The sequence below is a fragment of the Rousettus aegyptiacus genome, unplaced genomic scaffold (genome assembly GCF_014176215.1).
Source record: "Rousettus aegyptiacus isolate mRouAeg1 unplaced genomic scaffold, mRouAeg1.p scaffold_m13_p_2, whole genome shotgun sequence".
Classification (NCBI taxonomy): Eukaryota; Metazoa; Chordata; class Mammalia; order Chiroptera; family Pteropodidae; genus Rousettus; species Rousettus aegyptiacus.
The window spans coordinates 4,227,337-4,249,900 of NW_023416295.1; the positions used below are offsets into that span (position 1 = coordinate 4,227,337).

At 48.7% G+C, this 22,564-nt stretch overlaps 1 protein-coding gene, 1 long non-coding RNA gene and 1 pseudogene across 9 annotated transcripts in view; 2 read left to right on the top strand and 1 right to left on the bottom strand.

Moving 5' to 3' along the window:
* USP40 (ubiquitin specific peptidase 40) overlaps positions 1-21,317 on the top strand; it is a 67,799-nt gene extending 46,482 nt beyond the window's left edge. For 5 of the 6 annotated variants that reach the window (XM_036236362.1, XM_036236361.1, XM_036236360.1 and 2 more), the window contains 9 exons: positions 1,233-1,269; positions 2,164-2,228; positions 3,911-3,985; positions 6,385-6,508; positions 8,351-8,445; positions 9,745-9,863; positions 12,951-13,016; positions 15,019-15,229; positions 15,357-15,718. In XM_036236362.1, the coding sequence (XP_036092255.1) occupies positions 1,233-1,269; positions 2,164-2,228; positions 3,911-3,985; positions 6,385-6,508; positions 8,351-8,445; positions 9,745-9,863; positions 12,951-13,016; positions 15,019-15,229; positions 15,357-15,689 (1,125 nt within the window). In that variant the 3' untranslated portion in view covers positions 15,690-15,718. Of the gene's footprint in view, positions 1-1,232; positions 1,270-2,163; positions 2,229-3,910; positions 3,986-6,384; positions 6,509-8,350; positions 8,446-9,744; positions 9,864-12,950; positions 13,017-15,018; positions 15,230-15,356; positions 15,719-18,568; positions 18,664-19,822 lie in introns of those variants that run through there. The other variant, XM_016134762.2, reaches the window with a different exon arrangement.
* On the top strand, positions 153-267 carry LOC118614151 (annotated as a pseudogene).
* LOC107505005 lies at positions 236-19,827 on the bottom strand. 3 transcript variants are annotated; one of them, XR_004955601.1, is made up of 4 exons: positions 18,841-19,827; positions 6,303-18,646; positions 4,125-4,179; positions 236-3,999 (listed from the first exon to the last, which is right to left on the bottom strand). It is a non-coding gene; the product is annotated as an uncharacterized LOC107505005 (long non-coding RNA). The 3 variants fall into 3 exon arrangements; XR_004955602.1 differs by having other exon boundaries at positions 4,125-18,646; positions 19,340-19,827; XR_004955600.1 differs by having other exon boundaries at positions 4,125-18,646.
* Positions 21,318-22,564: the final 1,247 nt, after the last annotated feature.

Sequence of the window (22,564 nt, forward strand, 5' to 3'; positions counted from 1 at the left end):
GCACATAGAGACGAAGAGCTTAACCCGTTTGTATGGTCTCTTAAATCACAACTAGGATCATGCTGGATGTGGTTCCATAGTGTAGTGGTTAGCATGTCTGCTTTACACACAGAGGGTCCTGGGTTCATGCCCCAGTGGAGGCACAGTCCATGGTCTACGGCCATGCCACCCTGAACAAGCCCCTTGTCAGTCGCGGAACCTAAGCAGGGTCGGGCCTGGTCAGTACTTGGATGGGAGACCACCTAGGAAGACCAGGTGCTGTAGGCGTAAATGATAATAAATAAAAATGGGATCATCCTGCATGTATTATGCTAGAACTTTCTTCCACTTAAACTATTTTAAAGATCTTTAGACTGGTACATAGCAATCTGCTTTATCCTTTTAATTGGTTTAAGACTTTTCATAGTTTATTGAAATGTTCCCATGTTAAAGGATATTTTGTTTGCCTTTTTTCTTACTCCATGTTCATGCAGTGATCAGCATAAATCAAATGCTATTTACTGTTTTGTTCTAGATTTATTTAAGAATGTTTTTCCTCTCAGGGAGTTGGGAGTATTTAAGTATTTTGCTTATTTAAACGTCTATTAATTGCATCTCATTTGTTTTGTGAGATCGCAGCTTACACAATTCTTTACTTGCTAGTTTACATGTCACCAGTTGTGTTTCATGGGTGCCAATTACAGGCTAATCTCCTTTTATAGGAGTCACAATGTCATGGCGTGATCAATTCAAAAACCCACAGAGCCAACCGAGATTAATTTATAAGCCTTTATTAGCTGGCCAGCGATACCACACAGGGTTAGAGGAGATCAGCCCGGAGCGCCCAAAAGAGGCAGTTTATGAAGCCTAGAACCACACCCTGGATAACATCAAACAAGCAAGCAGATTACAGAAGCAGAAGTTGGCTCACTTGAAAATTTTCCACCCTTAACAAAAGTTTGACGTGTATCTGTTAAATCAGCCGAAGTCCTACTACAGACCTGGAAGCAGATGAACAAAGCTTCGCAGTGCGTTCTGGGTGGGAGCACAGGCCACTTTCTCCCCACGGAGTTGGCCCTGCCCAGTCCTCAGGAGGGAGAGCTTGCTGAGTCATCTCTGCTGTGCATGTCTTTATCTGCTGAAGTGTCATCAGATTTAATTGGCCCAGGTTGCAAAAGGTTGTTTCTCACGGTACTATGACTTAGAAACAGGAAACTAATGAACATTTTTTTTTCTTTTTTTTTTTTTTACAGTGCTTAAAGATAATGCTGGAGAAATCTGGCCTACCAGGTAAGTTATTGGCCGCGATGGTGTATAATCTTACCCACACCCTTTATTTATAGTATGAGCCTGATGAAAACTTCTCGAACTTTTTTTTTTTTTTTTTTTTGGCCAGGCTTGTCAGTTACACTTTCCATCCAAGAACCATGAATTCTCCTGGTTCTTGTTTGCAAGCTACAAGAAAACCAGTGTTAGCCTCCCACTGAGGAAGGAGACCCTAGATAAGATCCAGCAAAGGCACAAAAGAAATAAGGTTAAGATTTACACCCTCTGGAATTCCCCAGGTCTTCCACTGACTTATTTTTTAACCTCACTGATTCAGAATTTCAGTGCCAGAAAAAGTGGGAGCTTTTTCCTGTGTTTCATGTTCATTTATACCAGCTTCATTAAATGCTATTCCAAAAGCACTATTTTTTGTGAGCCTAACGGCTAACTGGGTAGGAACAGTTTCGTTGTCCATGTTATCATTTGCTGAGCGGTGTCAGCACATGCTTTAGGCAAAGACAGTGAAAGGAAACAACTTCACGATGATCTGAGAAGGGATTCTGTACCGCTGCGTATATGTGCATGCATCTGCACTCGTGTGATGTGTATATGTGTACATGCAAGTGATAAAGGCGTGATGTAGATATTGTGTAATAGTAGCACGTGTTATTTTTATTTGCAAGGACATTATACAATTACACATCCGTTCTTGGTAGAATAGAGAGAAAATTAACCATATTAGGGGAACAACTTAATTGTTTCATGCTCTAGAAGAGATAATTTACTTTAAAAATTAATTAAGAATCATTAGGTCAAATCCCATTGGACATTCATTTACCCAGGAGAGTCATTCCTGACAAACTCTCAGAACATATTTTCCTCGATTTTTTTTTTATCCTGATTTTGATTCCTTCATAGGAGACATGTGGCATTTACGAAAAATGGATTGGTGCTACGAAGCTGGGGAGCCTTTATGTGAGGAAGTAAGATGATTTCTATACGTTTCATTCTTAAAAATGATCGTTTATTGGTATTTTCATACAGGATACCCACCCCAACCCACTCATGTGAATAAATTCTAGAGAGAACTTTAGTTTTTTCAGGATGCCAAAATCTACACACAGACCTGCTTTCACTTTGTCCTTCCTGTAGTGTGTCACCAGCATGTCAGAGGGACAGTCTCACCTGAGCGGGAGCGTTTCTAATGTCTGCGTTAAGTCTTCTTTTGATAAGCGAGTATATCCCCAGGAACGCTAGTTCTTCATTAGGAGGCAGAGAATGTCAGAGAACAAAAGGCACTTGAATTAATGAAAGAACTTGAAAATACACTCCGAATTTTGAAACCTGAATATTTTAATCTCACAGTTTCTCTGTAAGCTGATGGCAGAATTCATCTTACGAACCAGTCTCATAGGCTCTGAGCCAAACTACGTCTCTGGACCTAGCAAAAGTCACAGGAAACAATTTTATCATAGGAGGTAGAGTCTGGTTAATTTTACTGTTGCTCCAAAGAGCGTCAAATCTCCCTCCCAGACTCATGGCCGAAGAAGCAGACTCAAAATGAAGCACGTGAGAAAGCTCAGACAGTCGTGGTCAGCCACCCTGTCCCCAGTACTTACCTGCCTGCTTTCAGCTCAGTAATAGACAGTGGCCTTGGGTGTTGACAGAGGTTGATTTAAGCAGATGTCCTAGAGCCATACCCGGTGATACTCTAATGGAGAGAGGCCCCTGTTGAGTTTTGGCCAGGAATCTGGCTGCCCAGAGTAAGAAGTGAACCTCAGAGAACCTTTAAGACAGTTCGGACGTTGAGGGCCTGCATCTAGTCAGGTGGCTTTGCATTTTCCTCTCCGTGGTTCCCACGTTGCTAGCGAACAGCTCAGAAGTCGTTGAGAGCACTCATTACTCTGCCAGCTGGCTCCTCGTCCCAGGTCTGCTGTCTGTCTCCACCCTGGTCTTTTTAGCCCAAAAGGCGGCCTGCCATTCTCACCTGCCTTCATGCCTGGGCCCAGCCTGCAGGCCTGTTCGTACCCCAGACCTCTGGCTTGGTCCCTTCTTTCGCTAGTTGCTGAGGGACTACAACCGGCTTCCCGAGCCCAGGTGTCCCCACTTCAGTATGTCGCATTGATTTTTTAAAACCCTTTCTCTGCAGTCTTGAGGGGCTTTTTCCAAAACAGCTGAAAACTGTTTTTCCCTATTCCACACCCTTTGATCTGTGACTACCGCTGCCATCCAGTTTTCCTTTCTGCTATTTTCCAGCTTTCCACTCTGCTCGTCCCCCAGACCAGCCCAGCTTATTCTGGACTTAAGCTTGCCTTTGCTCTGCGTTCTTTTTCACAGACTTTCTTCTCATTTCCTCCAGCTTTCCAAATCCCATCCATCCGTTTAGGCGTAACTAAAGTTTCACCTTCTGTAAATCTGACTTCTCATGTCGTCTCTCTCTTTCTTCTACTCTTTTGTGATACTTAGAATTCATATCCCATAATTTAGGATATGATACACTCTTTGACAGTCTTAGCTTATTTCCTGCTCTTCAACATCTGCTTTATTATTCATTCATTTAGTTTTGGAAAGAGTATTAGAGACATCAGGTTTTTAAAAAAGGTCTGGTCGTCAGTTTGTTCTTCACAGAAGCCATAAGTGACAGAAAGAATTTCTGTATTCCCAGGGAGCAGCACTGAAAGAGCTTACGATACGTTCTGGAGATACGTTGCTTTTAATCGAAGGGAAACTTCCTCCTCCGGTAAGACTTTGCTTCTGAAAAGGCATTTCATAAATAATAGGTACCGTCGTCTGATTACTAAGATGATACACTCGCGCCGCGGGGAAGCGGGGGTGGGGGGGCGGCCTACAGACAGTCGTAAGGGGAATAAAGAACTTACCCCGAAGCCCGCCACAGAGATGCTGCCACGTTTCACGTCTGTGTGTAGTATCTTCCTGTAAAATCAACTGGACATGTAATCTTCTTTTCTGCTTTTTATATTTAATTTTTTAACCTGACCATAAAATCTAAAAACAATCATAGCCAATGCAGAACTTAACCACAGTTTAATGCACTTATCCTTGTTATTAGAAATTTAACTTGTTTTAATTTTTTTTTTCTTTTAATAGTATTAAGATAGTTCTCAAGATGGAATTAACAAGTTAAAAGGTAGGAACTTTTCACCTACCAGACTGTCAAAGACTCGATGACATAAAAGTTACCTAATTTCCAGTCCTGTCAAGGCTCATTTCGCTGCCCTTTTACAAACACTGTGTGGTACTGTTTTTTAAAACTATATATATATATATATTTTTTAATGTGGACATGTGTCAAGATAGAAACAAAAAAAGGACCCAAAATTCTAGCAGATAACCACTTGCTTATGATTAGAAAATCTAACAGCATAGGCTTTAAAATGAAAAACGAGCATCTCCCACATCTCTCTCTCCAGAAAGAGCCACGATTAACTCATTTTTCCTTGTATACCCTTCTAAGAAAAAAATGATTTCTTTTTCTGTGCTGAATGTAACTATGGGCATATCCTTTCTGAAGTTTCCATAAAGGAAACTTCGTTTGTTTTTATTCACTTACTGTATCTCGCGGGTGTGCTATGGGCACACACGGACCCGCCTTACTCATGTTCATGACTTCATAGAATTCCGTTGTAGCTTATCCCATGCTCTCTGCAATTAATTTTTGCATCGATAATACTTGTAATTCGAAATTCAAAGTGTAAAAAAGGCAGAGCCAGGAAAAATAACTGCCCGTCCTGTCCCCAGCCCCTCAGCGTCCTTCCCCCACAAGCCAGCAGACTGCGCTGCGGCCTCACACAGAGCTGCACGTTTTTAATGCACACACGTGAGTACATGGCACGTAACACTCTTTCCTGTGTAGACATCTTTATTTACACAGAAGATTATATGCTAGACGCCCTATTTTGTAGCTAGCTTTTTTCATTGATATTTTACCTCCATACGGGTGCCATGTCAATACATCTAAAGCTATGCCGCTATTTGATGGCTATCTAATATTCCATTGTGTAGAGGCACCATAACTTATTTAACTGGTTTCTTTTCGAAGATTTAAGTTGTTTCCAATCTTTTGTTTATACAAATAACACAGCAAAACACATCACACATGCACCATTTTGCACATATATATCTACAGAATAAATTCCGAGAACTACTCCCCTGTTTTGCTACTATACATAAACAGTTTGCAGTCAGCATCCTTGCATCTCCGGCTGCGTGGGCAGGGCTGGCATACCAGAAGGTGAATCCTTAACCGCGGCATGGCTGGGGCAGAGCGTTCGGGCACTTAAATTCTAAGAGTGCCGAATTACCCTCCGGAAACTGTGCAGCAGTTTATATTCCTGCCGCCAGTTCTGACAGTGTTTCCCCATGTTTTCACCAACATATAGAATGTTACTAGGCTTTCTAGCTTTTGACAGTCTGGTAGGTGAAAAGATGAAATTTTATTCTTATTTACATTTTTTTCTTTAATGAATAGAGGTTGAGTATTTGTTAATCTTCACCTTTATGAGAAACAGAAAAGATAGCCTAATTTTAATATGCATTTCTTGAAATACATATTTAAGATATGTGGTTTTCTTTACATTCTCATCTTCTGTTGGAAATTGAGCATAGTGACATCTTTTATACCTAATAACTTAAAGTTCTAACTCATAAAAAGGGGTGTGAAGAACCAGTTAGATTAGTAACACGGAAACTACAGGACATGTTCGAGGAAATGGGTGTATTTCATGGAGTCCACAGAACGCAGCCTAGATCAACAGGTCGCTGTTCTCTGTAAAGGTGGAGACTGCGTGTAGCTGGCACATCGTGCTGGTGGTGCTCATGGGGACTGCAGATTTGGGCACTGTGTGTCAGATACTTTGCTTATGCTTTTTATTTAACATAGCTACGAAGATACTTCTAAGCAAAGAACCTTTAGTTCTAGGCATTCCAAAGTCTGATTTTTATGACTTAAACTTTTAATTGTATAAACAACTAACAAGTATAGATGGCAGTTATACAGCTAAAGGAAAAATAATAAATTCAGGAACGTTTTCTATTACCAAGATGTTTCTGTATGGGTGTGAGACGGATGTTCACTCGGTCTGTGTACGTCACAGCCGTAGGAAATGCTCCATTCCTCAGGGGTTCCTGAAGGTGCCCATCTGGTGGTACCAGCCGCGGGGCGCCTCGGGTCAGTGGAAGAGTCACCCGGACCAGGCGAGCTGCACCCCTTCTCCAGGTGTCTGGAGACCTCCTTCCACCCAAGGTGAGAACACAGCGGAACCACAGCAGCCAGCGTGTCGTGAAGAGAAGTGAAATTATTGCTTCTGCTCTGAGAGGCGACCGAAATACTTGTTTTTAAAAATGTAAGGTTGAAAACAAAAACCTCCTCCGTAAGTCATTCAGCAACGATAGCACCACCCTATTTTTAAGATGCTTGGGAACCTCCGGAAGGTACAATCTGTTCTTACCTTTATATTATATCGATACATTAAAGTTTTTCAAGGCATTTTTCTATATCACTCTCAAGAGCCTCGTGGCAGTATGAATAGTGGCCTCGTTTGTGACAGTAGACTGGGTTCTCGAGGCTTGAATCACTCACGGTGACTTCATGCAGCCCCCAAGGGCAGAGCGGTAGGGAGCCCACACCCTGCACAGCTCCCACTTTTTCTGCCGCCGCCTCTGCTAGATCCCCCGGAATGGCCTCGGGGCGTTCCCCCTGGCCTCGCTGCCTTCTGGGGAGAAACAGTGCGAGCACACGGTTCGCCTCTGAGCGGCTTTGCCACAGACGAGTCCGTACACACACCACGATGCGCGAGGAGGCACCAGCAGTGCCTTTGACCTGACACTGTCATGAAGGGCCCGCGAGGTGATCCCCTTCGTAACCGCAGACGATCTCTCTATATGTTCTTCTTTCCATCGTGCTTTACGTATTTAGCTTTTTTAGTGCCTTAAAGTAGTGTAGACTTCCATTTCTTTTTATCTTTAAACCCCAGTACTGAAATTATATAAATGAATCAAATTCTTATCTTCTCACTCTTCGAAGTTAGGCTTATATGTATAGAGCAATAAAGTATTTTTGTGTTAAATCAGCTATGAAATTAGCATTAAGTTAATTTTTGGTTGGCTTCTATTAGGTATGTTAACTAATTCTAAAAATGCCTTGGCAATACGATAATAATTACATATAGAATTGGCTACAGACTTAAAATCATGTTTAATCACTGTTTCTCCACGACAGTCGGTTTTTGGAAGTCCTTCCTATTACAACATACGGGACGTGTTTTTCATTCCTGAGAAGTTCCTCAAAGTGTCTAATAGCTCATAGTGTCCTCAAGACACAAGAAGAACCACTCAGGAAGCTTTTCCTCTTCATTTATTTATAATATAATTTTTATTAAGTGTGTGTTAGCAGTGTGTCCAGCAATCAACACAGACATTTAGTTAAAGCAAAAATGAGTGAAAGTATTCGGAATTTTAAATTTCGTTGCCAGCGTTTATACCCATAATTTTAGATGAGAGAACATTTTGTTTTTCACCTTTTAAAAAAAATGTAGAAAGGCCTTATTGTCAAGGGTCCTTTAAGTAAACATTTACTATGTGGCATCTACCATGCCAGGGACTGGACAGACAGATAAGAATGACAGCCTGTCCTTTCTTGAAAATCATATTGGGGAGACAGATTAGGGAATAAAATAACTATATATCCACCCAAGGAAACACAACAGAGAAACAAGTTGGGATAAGTATTATGAGAGGAAGAAAGAGCTAATGTAAAGAATAAGGGGAGAGTATCCTACCAACAAAGTCCTCTTTAAGGAAGGAGAGAGTGTGGAAAATTCTAGGTAGACAGCACATGTGTGAAATCCCTCAAACCCGTGGCAGTGAGAAAATCAAGGTCGTGGGCCACCAGCGTGCTCCCTGGCTGCCCATGTGCAAGGCAGGGCTTCTTCCCTCCAAAGTCGGGAGGGGCGAGTTCAGGGAACCCAGAGCTTCTTGAATGGAATGGCATGAAAAGAATTTACAACATCCTAATGTGCACACATTTCAGAAATATGAAATCAATGCATTTAGAGCCCCTTTCAGACTCCGGCTCTGTCGTTCGTAGGTGCTCCTGGTGACGCGCACGCAGGAGCTTCCCTCTGCTACTTGGGGGATGTGGACATCTCAGAAGAAGCCACCTTGGTGGAACTGAAGTCTCAGGTCAGAGTGCGAGCCGCTGCGCACCTCGTGGCCATCCGGTTTCTTCCCGTGAGATGTCAGTGTGTTCTTCTATTCCCTTTTCCCTCAAATACAACCCGTTCTGACCTGGCAGCTGTCACATGCCATACCGCAGCGGTCGGCAGCCAGCAGGCGACCCGCGCGTGGCTCCGACAGCTCCGGGTGTTCTTCCTGCCGGGGGCCCGCGGCTCTCGTTCCCCCCACCCCCCGCCAGGCACACCGCGCTTTCACTTCAGTACATCCCCAGTGCCCTGCGGCTTACGTTTATTTTTATTTTTTAGGTAAATATGATTTATCAAAACACACGTAAAGCATTCCATTGACCCCTTTATTTACGTTGTTGTATCAGTGTGATCCATGTGTTAAATGTTATTCAAAAGATGTGTTACCAATTTCCCAGGAGGTCAGAACATGAGCTTTATGTTTCGATGGTGAATCTGTCACATGGTTTTCTTATGCGTCAGTATAGAGTGTTTGTCCAAGGGGCGAGCTTGGCTTGAAGACAGCACTGACTGCTGATGGGCCATCTCGCTGTTGCAGGGCTGAGGTGAACAGCCCTCTTCCTCTTAAAGGAGAAAAGGGGCAGATGGCGAGAATGTCGGTCGCTGACGTTTAACCTGTTCGTCCTCAGTGTTTGAAGCGACCTTCCTCAAGAAAAGCAAATGGTCCTGTTCTCATGAGATCAAGTGGGAAGAGACTTTTTTTGTACTGGATTGAAATATACAAAATTGTTGTCTTTAGGCAAAAGGATGAGTATTAGCCATTTTATATGCCGTAGCCTAAATATAGTAATAAATAAATAAGTAGTTATCTACTCCAAAATTTGTACAGCAGTTTGGGCCTAGCAGTTGGATCCACAGATTTTTAAATATTTCGGAATCAAAGGTTATTTCCTTGGCAGAGCACACGCCGAAGAACTACTGATCACAGGGGAAGGTGGGTCTCTCGCTTTTATTAGACTGGCCTCTACCCTGGGAGTTACACTCACGCAGAGGTTAATTCAAAGTTTCATTTTCTAAAACATAATGATTAAAAAGAAGCTTTTGGCCCAAATTTAGAAATTGAAAACACTCATCTCTCAAGCTGATTTCGGTAGAGAGGAATATAAAAAATTATGATAAATGTGATTTGAGACGTTCTATGATTTTTTTTTTTTAATAGATCTTCTTCTTCAAGATACTCTTTTCTCCAGATGTCATAGTGCTTCATTTATTTCCCGGAGCAACATATTCTTAATAGGGCTTTTTCAAACCCTTGGACAAATGTCTGTTTCTTTTCTAGGCCATGGTCTTGCCTGCCTTTTCGGAGTTTCTCGTCCCCTCCCCAGCCTTCCTCAGAGCCTGGACAGTGGAAAGCAGACGCCCCGGCAGGCTGTTGCGCACTGGCCAGCAGCAGCTCAGGTAGGTTTCTCGCTGAGCACTCAGGAGGAGAAGCCTGTTCCCGGTAATTCCACGTTTGTCAATTGGATGATGCTTTTTATCATAAACTCTGAGCCTTCAGTTTCTAACATTGAGTACAAAGTGTAGCTTCATGTATTTTTACTGTGCTCCAGAGACTCTGTTCTTTTTTTTTCTAGCTTTATCGAGATATAACTGATATAACATTTATAAGTTTAAGGCATACAATCTGTTGATTTAGTACATATAGCAAAATGATGACCACCAGAGTGTTAACTAACACCTGCACTATGTCACTTAATTACCATTTCTTTTTTGTGGTGAGAACATTTAAGATCTACTCTCTTAGCAACTTTCAAGTATGTAATACACTATTTTCAGCTATAATCACCATGCCATCCATTAGATCCCCAGAACTTACTCATTGTATTACTCTAAGTTTATAACTTTTGACCAAAATCTCCCCCGCCGCCAGCCAGCCCCTGGTAACCACCATTCTTGTCTCTGTTGCTAAGAGTTTGACTTTTCTACATATAAAAAATATCATACACTATCTGTCTTTCTCTGACCTTATCGTTTCGTAATGCCCTTAAGTTTCATCCGTGTCGTTGCAAATGGCAGAATGTCCTTCTGTCTCATGACTCCGTGTGTGCGTGTGTGTGTGCGTGCGTGTGTGTGTGTGTGTGCGTGTGTGTGTCCACACACCACATCTTTATCCATCCATTCACTGACAGACATTTAGGCTGTTTCCATATCTTAGCTGCTGTGAACATGGAAGGGCAGGTAGTTCTCTGAGATCCTGTTTTCATTTCCTTTGGATAAAGACCCAGAAGTGGGACGTCCGGATCATCTGGTAGTTCTGGGTTTAATTTTTCGAGGAACCGGCGTGGTGTTCTCCATAGTGGCACAGTGCGCACTGCCACCAGCAGCTCACGAGGGCTCCCTTTCTTCACGTCCTCGCCACACTTATCTCGTCGTCTTCGCGATCACCATTCTGACAGGCGTGATGTGGACTCACGGTTCCAATGTGATTAGTGATGTTGAGCACCTTCTCATGTACCCGTCGGCCATCAGTATGTCTTTTTTGGGAAAACGTCTATTCCTTTCCTCTGTGCGCGTTTTAATGGGTTATTTGGGGTTTTTGCTATTGAGTTCTATGAGTTCTTGATAACTTTGGCTAGTCACCCCTTATCGGATACGCGACTTGCACGTACATTCTCCCATTCCATGGGTTGCCTTTTCTTTTTGTTGCTTTCCTTTGTTGTGCAGAAGCTTTTTGATTTGATGCTGGCCCACTCGTTTATTTTAGCTTTTGTCACCTTTGTTCTTGTCGTCAAACCCCAAAAGATCATCGTGAAAGCCAATGTCAGGGAGCTTAGGGGTGCATCCACTTGTTCTTCTAGGGATTTTACTGTGTCGGGTCTTACGTTCAAGTCTTTAATCATTTGGAGATGATTTTTGTATATGGTGTAAGAAAGCAGTCCAGTTTCATTCTTTTGCATGAGGCTATCCAGTTTTGCCAGCACTGTTTATTGAAGAGACTGCCTTTCCTCGTTATATATTCTGGGTGTTTTGTCATAAGTTAATTGACCATGTATGCATGGTTTAATTTCTGGAGTCTCTGTTGTGTTCTGTTGATCTATGTGTCTGTTTTTATGTCAATACCATACTGTTTTGATTACTGTAGCTTCATAGTCTAGTTCGAAGTCAGGGAGCACGATGCCTCCAGCTTTGTTGTTTCTTAAGATTGCTTTGGCTATTCAGGGCCTTTCTGTGGTTCCATACAAATTTTAGGATTGGTTTTTCAATTTCTGTGAAAAATGCCATTGAAATGGAGATGGCACTGCATGTGTAGATCGCTTTGGGTAGCAGTGTGAACATTTTAACAATATTCTAATCCATGAACACGGAGCATCGTTCCTCTTATCTGTGTCCTCGTCAGTTTCCTCAACATCTTACAGTTTTCGTTCTTTTACCTCCTTGGTGAAATACTTTCCTACGTATTTTATTCTTTTTCCTGCCATGATTGTTTTCTTACTTTGTTTTTCTGAGTTTGTTGTTGATGTATAAAATGCAGCTGGTTTTTATATATTGATTTTTGTGTCCTGCCACTTTACTGAATTCATTTATTAATTTTAATAGTTTTTTGGTTGCGTCTTTAAGGTTTTCTCAACAAAACATCATGTCACTTGCAAATAGAAACAATTGCACTCCTTCTTTTCTGATTGAGGTGCCTTTTATTTCTTTCTCTTGCCGAATTGCTCCCACTGGGACTTCCAGTCCTGTTGAGTAAGAGAGGCAAGAGTGGGCATCCCTGTCTTGTTCTTGATCTTAGAGGAAAAGTTTTCAGTTTTTCGCTGTTGGTATTGATGTGAGCTGTGGGCTTGTAATATTTGACCTTTATCACATTGAGGCACATTCCCTCCAACCATATGTTGAGTTTTTAACATAAAAAGATACTGAATTTTGTCCAGTGCTTTTTCTCTAGCTGTTGATTTTTATCCTGCATTCTGTTAATGTGGTGTGTCACACTAATTGATTTGCAGATAGTGAACCATTCTTGCATCCCTGGCATAAATCCTACTCGATTATGGTGTATGATCTTTTTGATGTATCGTTGAGTGCAGTTTGCTAATGTTTTATTGAGGATTTTTGCGTCTGTGTTCTTCAAGGACCCCAGCCTAGAATCTTCTTCCTCGCAGTGTCCTTATCTGGTACTGACAGCACGGTCATGCTGGCCTCATGAAATAAGCTCGGAAGTGTTCCTGCCTCTTCCGTTTTCCAGAAGAATTTGAGAAGGACTGGTGTTCATTATTTCTTAAATGTTTGGTAGAATTCATCAGTGCAAACTATCTGGTCCTAGACTGTTTTCTTAGGTTTTTGATTTCTGATTTAGTCGGTCTGTTCATATTAATTTGTCCATTTCTTCTAAGTTGTCCAATTTGTTGGAGTATAATTCATAGTGTCTTAAATTTCGGGTGTTCGTGTATGGTATAATATTTTGCTTAAGAAGAGAGATTAAAAATGGCAGAAATGTTTTAAAAAATTAAACAGTGTCACTCAATATTATTTCATTTCATTTATTATCAGGGAATATAAACTGGGAAAAGGAACCGAGATCTGCTTAGAGCCCCTTCAAAAAGAAGAAAACTTGGGGTAAGATATCCTATAGCACATACAAAATTATACACACATCTTATCACAGTGGATGGTTTCTTTAAAATCTAACAACTTAAAGTTTTTTTTTTTCACTGCTGCTAAGTGGTCTGGCAACTTAAAACAGATTGTGTTCTAGAAATGTATTCGTATGCCTGGGGTCTACAACTCGGAACTCATTTTTCCATAAAAACGAGTAAGTCCCAAATGCTTAGTGAACCCATGATGACCTTGAAGTGTAAGCAGGAGGGTCTTATCAGGGCATTTGGGTAGGAGCACCTCTCCTTCTGCCCCCTTATTGCGCTTTTTTTAATGCTACTATGAGCCAACACATTACACGCTTTTTAAATCATCTGTCTCTCACTACTAGGATGTAAGCTTCGTGAGAGCAGCTACTTTATTTTTTGGTCTCAGCTGTGTCCCCAATATCTCTAACAGTGCCTTTGTCATAGTCAATTATTTATTGAATAAGGAAGCACCCCAAAGTTATCTACGATCAAATTCTTATTATTTTTCACTATAGAAAAATTATAAGATGTTTTTGTTAGTATCACTAAATATGAAAATTCTTAAGATTCCTTCTACCTGGTAGGATGTGAATATCTTTCTTGCTATATAATAATTCTCATAACTCTCTCTACCATGTTTAATTTTCATTTAGAGTCATTGTAAAAATTCACTGATAACACAAACGGTGCGGACACTTTAAACCTTTTAAAATAAATAGTTAAATTCCCTTCCAGATAAATTATATCAGTTTATGTTCCCACGGTGTTTCTGCGTATTTCCTTTGCCCTCAGACCAACACTGAATATTGTCATTCAGTGTTGGCTGAATTGATAAATGAAAAATGGTTATCTTGTCATTTGTTTCAGTGCTTTGGTTGCCACTGAGATAGGGCATTTTTTTCAAAGGCTTCCAAGCCAGTCGTATTTCGTGAGTGTGTGCGTTACTTCGTGCATTTCGCCTGCCGTTTGATGGGGGCCGATCTGTGCGAGCTTTCTGTAGCAGCGACACTGGCCCTTCGCCGTGTGAGGCCCGCGCTGTGCACTTCCTTCGCGCCCCATCCCCATCGCGCTCCTGCACTCGCCGTCCCCCTCAGTGAGGCCTCCGGTTCCTCGTCCCCCCAGCCTGTCGCCTCCAGCGTCACGCTGCCCCCACTGGGCTCAGCGTCAGGCCCTCTGCTCCCCGATTCGACAGCGGCACCCCACGCAGAGGTTCCGTCTCTCCAAACGCCCTTCTTGACCACGGCCTCCCCCTCGCACGCCTGCCTCCGTCCGCATCTGCTCGCCTGTGTCCTCCCCGGGGTCCGTTTCCTCCCGTTACTCCTTTTCTCCCACCGTGTCACCCTTTCTTTTGGAAAACAGACCAACATGACAGAAATGCATCGTTACAGTCACTCATCATCTCATCCTAAAAACACAAAAAGTTTTCGTTTTTCCCCCCTCCACCTTTCAGTTCTTACCTGTCGCTTTTACTTGGTGTCCTGTGACAATCTCCATACATCCGTTTCTCCCCCCCTTCTGAATCAGTCTCATCCTCCAGGACTTCTAATCGCCACCCATCTCTCTTGCCAACTTGAAACCCCCGGCTTCTTCTCCCTGGCTACCCCACAGCAATTCAGATTTTTAGCACCTAAAACACCTTTCTTTCCTGCCAGCTTCTACTTCTGAAATCATCATTTCCCAGGGAGTCACAGTGGCTGGGAACCTGGTCAGGTTGACCCTCTCGTCCCTTTGGCCCTGCCCCGGGCCCCTTCCACGGAAGGAGCCTCCTCCACCCTCAGCGGTGTTCACTGCCTCACTGAGGACTCTGCTCTGGGCTCACCATAGGAGCTTTGCCTCCATTTGGGTCAGGATTGAAAGGAATCAAAATAAAGAGCATTTAAGGGAAATCTCTCCTTAGATCATGAAAAGGAGGGAAGCTTTGCCCATCGTACCCCGTAGTCACCGCACATTTCTCACTGTGCTTGGAATCTGACCTTGACTGTGTTCTGGCGCAGCCCCCAGGAAGTGCTGCTGCGGACGCAGATGCGCCTCCCCGGCGTGAGGGCCTACGGCCTGCCCCAGGACCTGGTGTGGGACACTGCCCGCGGCGGCACTGCGGGCGCCCTGAGGCAGCGGGTGGCCGATTTCTATTCCCTCCCCGTGGAGAAGATCGAAGTTGCCAAGTACTTTCCTGAGAAGTTCGAGTGGCTTCCCGTGTCGAGCTGGGTGAGGCTGTGGGGCTTTCTCGAGAAACTGGGCCTTCCCGGCACAGGGTTGCTGCAGTGTGGCACACGGGGCTTCTTCATGAATTCCGGGTCGAGTTCTTGACTCAAGACGCTTGATTTTTCTATAGAACCAGCAAATCACCAAGAGGAAAAAGAAGAAAAAGCAAGAAAGTTTGCAGGGGGCACCTTATTACTTGAAAGATGGAGATACGATTGGTGTTAAGGTAAGTTGTCGAACAGCAAATCTACCACTTAGACGAAACACCTCGATCAGAGGCTTGGGGAGAGAAGTGCCGTCAGGTCTTCACGGCACGGATGACCCCGTCGTATGCACGTTGTCTCGGGGAGAGCCAGGCAGCCCATCTGACGAGGCCAGTAGAGCTTCAGTACTAGACCTTCGTTTTGGGTCTGACCTGAATAAAAACGCTTTTGAAGTCTCCCCACCGAGCGTGTTGCTCTAGGTTTTGCGTAGGCACCTGTGTTCGGTTAAGACGTTTCCTCCCATTCCTAGTTTGCCCTAAGCACGTGCTTCCTCTTCTTTAATCTGGTAGTGGAGTGTGATCACAGAAATATATTCTTCACAGCGATCCGTCCTTGAGCAAACCGACTTTGTCGTCATGTAGTAATACTTTTTATGTGCCAGGCTAATAATTTTAATTCTTAAGAATTATTAATTTACTGATAATTCAGTCTTTGATTTAATATTTTTGTGTTAAGGAATAAGCATTCCTTTAATTATAATTTGGTAGTCAATAATATCAGTGAAAATGAGGGGCTCCCCCCAAAGAAAAATTAAAAATTGAAAGGTAAAAAAAATTATAAAAGTTAAATATAAAACTGCTCTTAAGTGCAGTTCTCTACAGAGGGGATTCGGATTACTGCACAGAGAAACATTAGGTGTATTAAGAGAGTTCAAAAGACCACGGGACCGGCATGCATAAAACTGCACAGTGCTGAGCACACCCACCAGCAGGCGTTCTTAGGCCTTGCCGGAGACCACTGCAGGATGCTGAGAGGCACGAAGGCCTCAGCGGGCACAGAGCCGTCTCGCGCGTTGGGGCCTCACCACAGTCACAGCGTCGGCTCTTCCCGCCTCGGAGTTCAGTGTCATCCCGGAGAAGACCTGTAGCGTAAAGGGAGTAAGCCCATGCCGAAGAGAAAAGGGCCAGAGGGCTGAGATCGTTTCAGAGATGAGCGAGGTCAGGGGCCTGGTCTTACCAGCCGTCGAGACTGAGTGTATGGCTTCGGGGCCAGGGTAGACGGCTAGGACAGAGCGCCCTACGACAGAGGCACACAGACAAGGCAACCTGACAGGCACTGCAGTCAGTGTTAACACTGGATTACTCGATAAATGGGTCTGGGAGAATTGGTTATCCGTATAGGGAAAATGCAGTCATAATTTTCATAAAGAGAATCCTCAAATTTATGTACATTTCATAAAACCTATATGCACCTCTGCTCACAACACATACCACAATCAGTATGAAGAGTTACATGTGAAAAGCAGGGATTTTCAATCTTTAGAAGATATGAAAATCTTTGACTTAGGTTAAGAAGGGTTTCCTAAAATAGAAAACAGTGCACAAACATAAAAGAATAGGATTGATAAATTCGAGTACATTAAAAGGAAAAACTTTTGTTCATCAAAGGAAACCATAAAAGGTGGAGAGCCATGCCTCAGCCAGGAAAAGATGTATGCAGCAAGGTAATCAACAAGGATCACCGTCCAGGATATGTGAAGTGCTTCTACACGTCAGTTATAGAAAGGTGGCCCGCCGACAGGGGGGCGGGCGGAGGTTGACGCCAGCCGTGCTGAGAGAAAAGAAGTGGCCAGTACCGGCAGCTGCGGGTCAGAGCAGAGCGCCCCCCCACCCCCGGCCCCCCGCAGCCGGACCCGCTGAACCCGGGCGCTGCCCGCAGGACTCACGCTGGCCCGGCTGCGGGAGGCCGCTGGGCAGTTATTTAGCAGAGAGGCCGTGGCGACACCCGGCCAGCCCCACCCCTCCGTCGTCATGGACCGGCCAGCACGTGTGAGACGCACGAGAGGGGCACTGGGGCGAGCCGTCTGCAACCGGAAAGGACCCACGCGACCCTCGGCCGGGGAGAGGAGACGGGGGGAAGTACAGGGGTGTCGAGCACAGCGGCCGGCGTGCCGGCCCCAGAGCCGCGGACACCCCGGCGAGGGGCGTGGAGCAGGAAGCCAGGCCGCGGACCGGGCATTCGTGGGGGGTGCTGAGGGCCGCGCACCGGGACGCAGTGCCAGTGGGGGCCGGAGCGGGGGCTGCAGACTCAGAGCCCGCCGCTCGTGGGGGGGGCCTCGGCCGCTGCCTTCCGCCGAAGAGCGCTGCGGGAAGTGGGGACCCTTAGGCGCTGTCCCCGACGTGGCCCCGTGCCCCTCGCGAGAGGCCGCGGCACAGGGCCTGTGGCCTCGCCTCCGCTGCCCTGGGGACGCGGGGCCCGGCCCATCCTCGCCGTAGCGTCTCATTTTGTAATGTTGCAGTTTTTAAAAAACACGTGTCCGACTTACCGGAATAAAAATGCTGGCGTTTGCCTTGCACCGTTCGCTGGACTAGAGATCGTATTTTTGTGACGCTTTTCTCACCCGAGAGGGGGAAGCAGCGTGGCGGTCCCGCACTTTCCAGTCGCTGTGTGGTGCGGGCTCAGCGCGGGCACCGCAGCCGCTGGGGGGCAGGCCGCCTCCGGGCAGCCTTCCCTCACCCCGGCCGGCCTCGGAATTTTCTGACACAATTTCCTTGAGTTATGTTTTTCCAGGGTTAACATTTTGACGAGTCGGCACTCACTGAGCCGTGGCCGTGGGCGGCCGAGGGGAGCGGCCGCGTTTGTGGCAGATGACGCTCATTTGTCAAACTGACTGAGCGCCGGGAGGCGGGGCTCGTCCCCTTACAAAGACAAATGGAGCATCTTTGTTGAGAATGTGCCAGAAGCTTCCTGGAGAGTCCAAGGAGTGAAAGGACGGCACACGCCTTCCCGCAGAGGGGCAGGGGATGCCGGCCCAGTGTGGAGCAACCTGTGCTTCCCGCCCGGCGGGGCCCCCCACTTCCCTGCGCTCCCCCCGGAAGCCGCCTGCTGGGCCCACGGCCCGCGGGGCGTTTGCGGGGGGCTGAGCCCAGCCCTCTCGAGCCCTGCCTGCCACGGGCAGTTAGTCATCAAGCGGTGGAGCGTTTCCCATCCGCCATTAGCCCCGTTTAAGTGTGGATGTTGCCTCACATCAGCTCAGGGAACTGTTTACCTACGTTACCTGAATCTCTATGTAAATTTACGTAATTATTCTCGTAGAGGGAAAAGATACCTGAAAACTGTTCATTCTTTTGAAATGCAGAATCTGCTGGTGGATGAGGACGAAGATTTCAGCACAGTCAGAGACGACGTTGGAAGAGAAAAGCAGAAGCAGCTCTCCCTGGGGAAAAAAGAAAGGTAACGCGGGGTCCTCGTGCGACAGGGGCCCCGAAACCCGACGGCTCGGTTCGCGCTCGCTCTCCCTCGGGAGCTCTGGAGGGCTCGGAGCGCAGCGCACGGCCGCTGGTCAGGAGGCCCGGCCTGCTGTCCTGCACAGCGCCTCCCCCAGGAAGCCCGCCCCCCATGCACACTCACTGCGGGGTCCGTCCCGTCGGATGCCAGCATGCTCAGGGCTCCGTCTCCTGAAGACAGCCGCACTCGCGGTCGTCGGGCCACTGCGGCCGCTTCCTCCCTCGTTCCCTCCAAGCACTGGCCTGGGCGCGGGTCCCTCAGCCGCCCCCGCGCCCTCCTCTGCCCCGCCACGCGCCGCGGCCCCCCCTGCAGGCCTCTCGCCTTCCCGGCCCCCTCCGCACACTGCCCGCCACTGTGCCTCGCCGTGGGCAGGCCTTCCTCCTGGGTGCACAGTCACCTGCCTCCAGGCCCCACTGGACACCCCGCCAGGCCCGGCACTGCACGTGCCGTCACCCGCACGCAGGCTCCCGCGGTCCCGGCCTGCTCCCCGCCCTGCCTTCCGCAGCCTTGCTGTCCTCGCGTCCTTTCCCGTGCCGTGCGCCTGGCGGGGTGGGCTTCCTTTCCGGGGGCGGGTCGCTGCGGCATCCTTGCAAGTCGCCCGCCCGATCCAGCCCCTGATCACCTCGTCTCCATCTCCTCCTGCCCGTCCATAGTTTGGGCCCCCGTGTGTCAGGCATTGGGTGACAGTGGCCAGGGGCATCTAGCAGGGCCTCAGTGGACAGTTCACGAGAGGCGGAAGTGGTGGCTCCAAGGCGTGTGCGTTTGTGGTGATTCCTGGGGGCGGACGTTTACGATTTGTGCCTCTGGGAACTGTGTGCTTGGATTCCGAAGGTGAAGAAAGGAAGACGTCTTTGCCGGGAGACACTGTCACCTCCTGACCGCTGCGTGGGCAGGCCGTGGGGCCCCCGCCGCCCCGCACGCGGCCGTGGCAGGGGTACACCGAGGTCCTCTGATGGGCAGTCTGGACACAGCCATCATCTCTGTGGCCTGTTCCGACTTGACCCCTGCACACTGGAATGAATTTTGTAGTCACTCCACACCCCCTGACCTGGTAGAGCAGCTGTGCCGGCGACGGTGCCGGCGACAGCCTCTGTGTCTCCCACAGCCAGGAAGCCCTTCGGGTGCGGAGCAGCGGCGGCCTCCCCAGCACAGAGGCACCTGGCCGGCCCCAGAGACCAGAAGCTTCTCTCTCCATCCACGTCGGCAGTTTCAGATAGCGCCGGCCGCGCCAGTGACCCCGCGGGCACTGCGCCGGCTGGTGCTGGTACCGGAGCAGCTGCTGGCCCGGTGCGGTCCGGTTGGCAGCGGGCGCCGGGCGCCGGCGCTCCCACCGCCAACTCACGCTCCCTCGGGCAGAGCCGGCCGCCGGCCCCGGGGCCGCGCCCTGCGGTCCTCCCTGGGCTTCCTCACCAGCCGGCAGCCGCAGGCAGGTGCACTTCACCACTGGGCCGCACGGCGGCCCCCGAGGGGCCTGGCACGGGCCTGGCTGCGTCCCGCAGGTGCCGCCCAGACGCCCCGCAGCACACTTGACCCCGGCTGCCGCTTCTGTCAGGACGGCACTGGTCTCGCGTCGCCCGCACACGCCGACCTGCGCCCAGCCCGCCGCTGAGAACGCCCGCCCGGCATCGGCATCTGCGCTAACCGGGGTTTGACAGCTCAGCTCACCGCCGGGCTGGCCAGGCCCCGGTGGTGCCAAAGGGCAGCTCGCTTTCTGGTCCCCACAGAGCACACGTTCTCCCTGTGACTCGCGCTAACACTGACTAAAGCACGAGTCGTCGCTGGAACGAAGAGACAGACAGAACGCCCTGCGGCGTCAGGACGCGCTGCCGGGGAGGAAGCCCGGGGAGGAAGCCCGGGGTGGCGTTCTCACGGCCGGGGCGTCCTAGCCGCCAGGCCCAGAGCAGGTCCCGAGTGGCCTTGATTAAAACAGAAAAAGGAAACGCGGGCTAAAGTTTTTTTCCTCTTAACAGCACGGCCAGCTGTCAGACGTAAAGATTTAATTGGTATTTATGAAAAACAGGCATGTCACTGACTTGGGACCCTGGGACGATTCCCTTTCTCAAACTGGGACTCGGTGGAGAGCAGGAGTCCTGAGGAGGCACCGTAAGTCCCCACCTTCGTCACCGCCTGAGACAGACCACACGCAGCTTCTCCTCGGCCTGAACTTAAAAGCGAAGAAATGGAGAAGAATTAGAAATGTGGGCAAGGTCAAGGCCGCATCGCCCCCAGGCTGCCTCTGGGGTGGGGGACAGTGGCCCTGCCACTCCCTCCCTCCCCCCTCCTCCCGTCCTCCCCCAGCCCCGTCAGAACCAGCGTTAGGGACTAGGGACCGCGGCCCACCTGTCACAGAGCATCTGTTACTCCGTGTGGGGGCGGCTGCGGTGTAAGCAGCTGGCCTTGGACCACGAGCCGCCTCCAGGTTCTCGACTCTAACCGTCGCGGGCGCCGCTCACGCGGCTCAGACCGGCCTTCACCGGGCCCGTGGCCCCGAGGGAACCGAGTCCGCAAGCCCCGGCGGCTCCTCTGTTCCTTTCGCTTCAGCTGGCCTGTCCTTGCTGGGCCCCTTCCTTTCATGTCGAAGTAATAAAATATTAACGTGATGACTGAGAAGCCAGAGGCCTCACTGCACGTGACACCGAGCCGAGCACAGCGGACCAGCCCTGACGCCCGGGTGGTCTCCGCTGGGCGGCTCCCTCCCCGCCCCCCCATTCAGGGATGGAGAGGGCTACTTTCAGCCAGGCTTGCTCCCCCACTCCACCCGACTGCTCCGGGTTGTGCTTAGCCTCCCCCCCCCCCAGCATACTTCAGACACCAAATAAACAGGGTTTATATTTAGAAAAACTGCAAGGACCACTTTAGAAATAACGGAAGCATCTTTCGGTTTTAAGTAAAAGTTCGGACTCTTGGGAAAGATCGTACTGGACGAGACCAGACGTGGTCTGGTCCTTCTAGAGAACTGGCACTGGGGGTTGCGTTGCGGAAAACTTACTTCACTGCGACATTTTTCTGGCAGAAGGTGGGGGCACTCGGGTTCCCTGGTGACGGAAAGTCACGGCTGCACAGACGTGGGCTTCCCTGGGGAACAGGCTCCACTGCGGGACCAGCGTTCGGGCCCTTGGCCCTCCCCGGACGGGGACCGGACGGCTGGTCCCCTCCGGCCCTCCGTTCCGGCCCAGCCAGAGCACAGCCGTGACGCGGGTCGCCCGCCGCGGAGCAGACGCGCGGCGCTTGTCTCAGGGTCCACCGCCCTCCGGAGAGGACCGCGAAGCCATGAGCTTGCCACACGAGTCAGGAGGTGGCGCTGTGTCCAGCTCCCTCCAGCTGCTCCAGTTCCCTCTGCCCCCACCCTGGGGAGTGAGTGTGGCGCCACCCCGTGTCAGGAGGCCCCCCACTTTGACCCGCGGGCGCCCGAAACCTGCCAGACAGACGTTCCGGGCCCCCGGCCTTCCTCCCGGGGGCTTTTCCAGGTGGTGATGGGCCACCAGCAGCTCCAGGCACACATCTTGTCCCTCAGTGCCTGTTTGGAGGGCCCCTGGGCCCGATGCCCATTGCCTCCAAGTGGGTGGCCTGCCCACCTTGCTGCTGGCCCCGTGGAGGGGAAGGGGATGGGCGGGGTTGCCTGAGGTTCCCGGTGCTGTGCGCAGGGGAGGGGACAAGGCCAGCCACTGGCCCAGCACCTGCCAGCACCTGCCGAGCTCCTCCCACACAGATGTCAACAGCGAGAGCACTCCGCCTTACTGTGAGCGGATTCCACCTTGCCACCCACCCCAACCACACTGGTCCCTCCAGAGGCAGGTAGCTCCGTTCCGTCCGCCCCCCACCCAGGCTAGGTCTCGGGAGGCAGGTT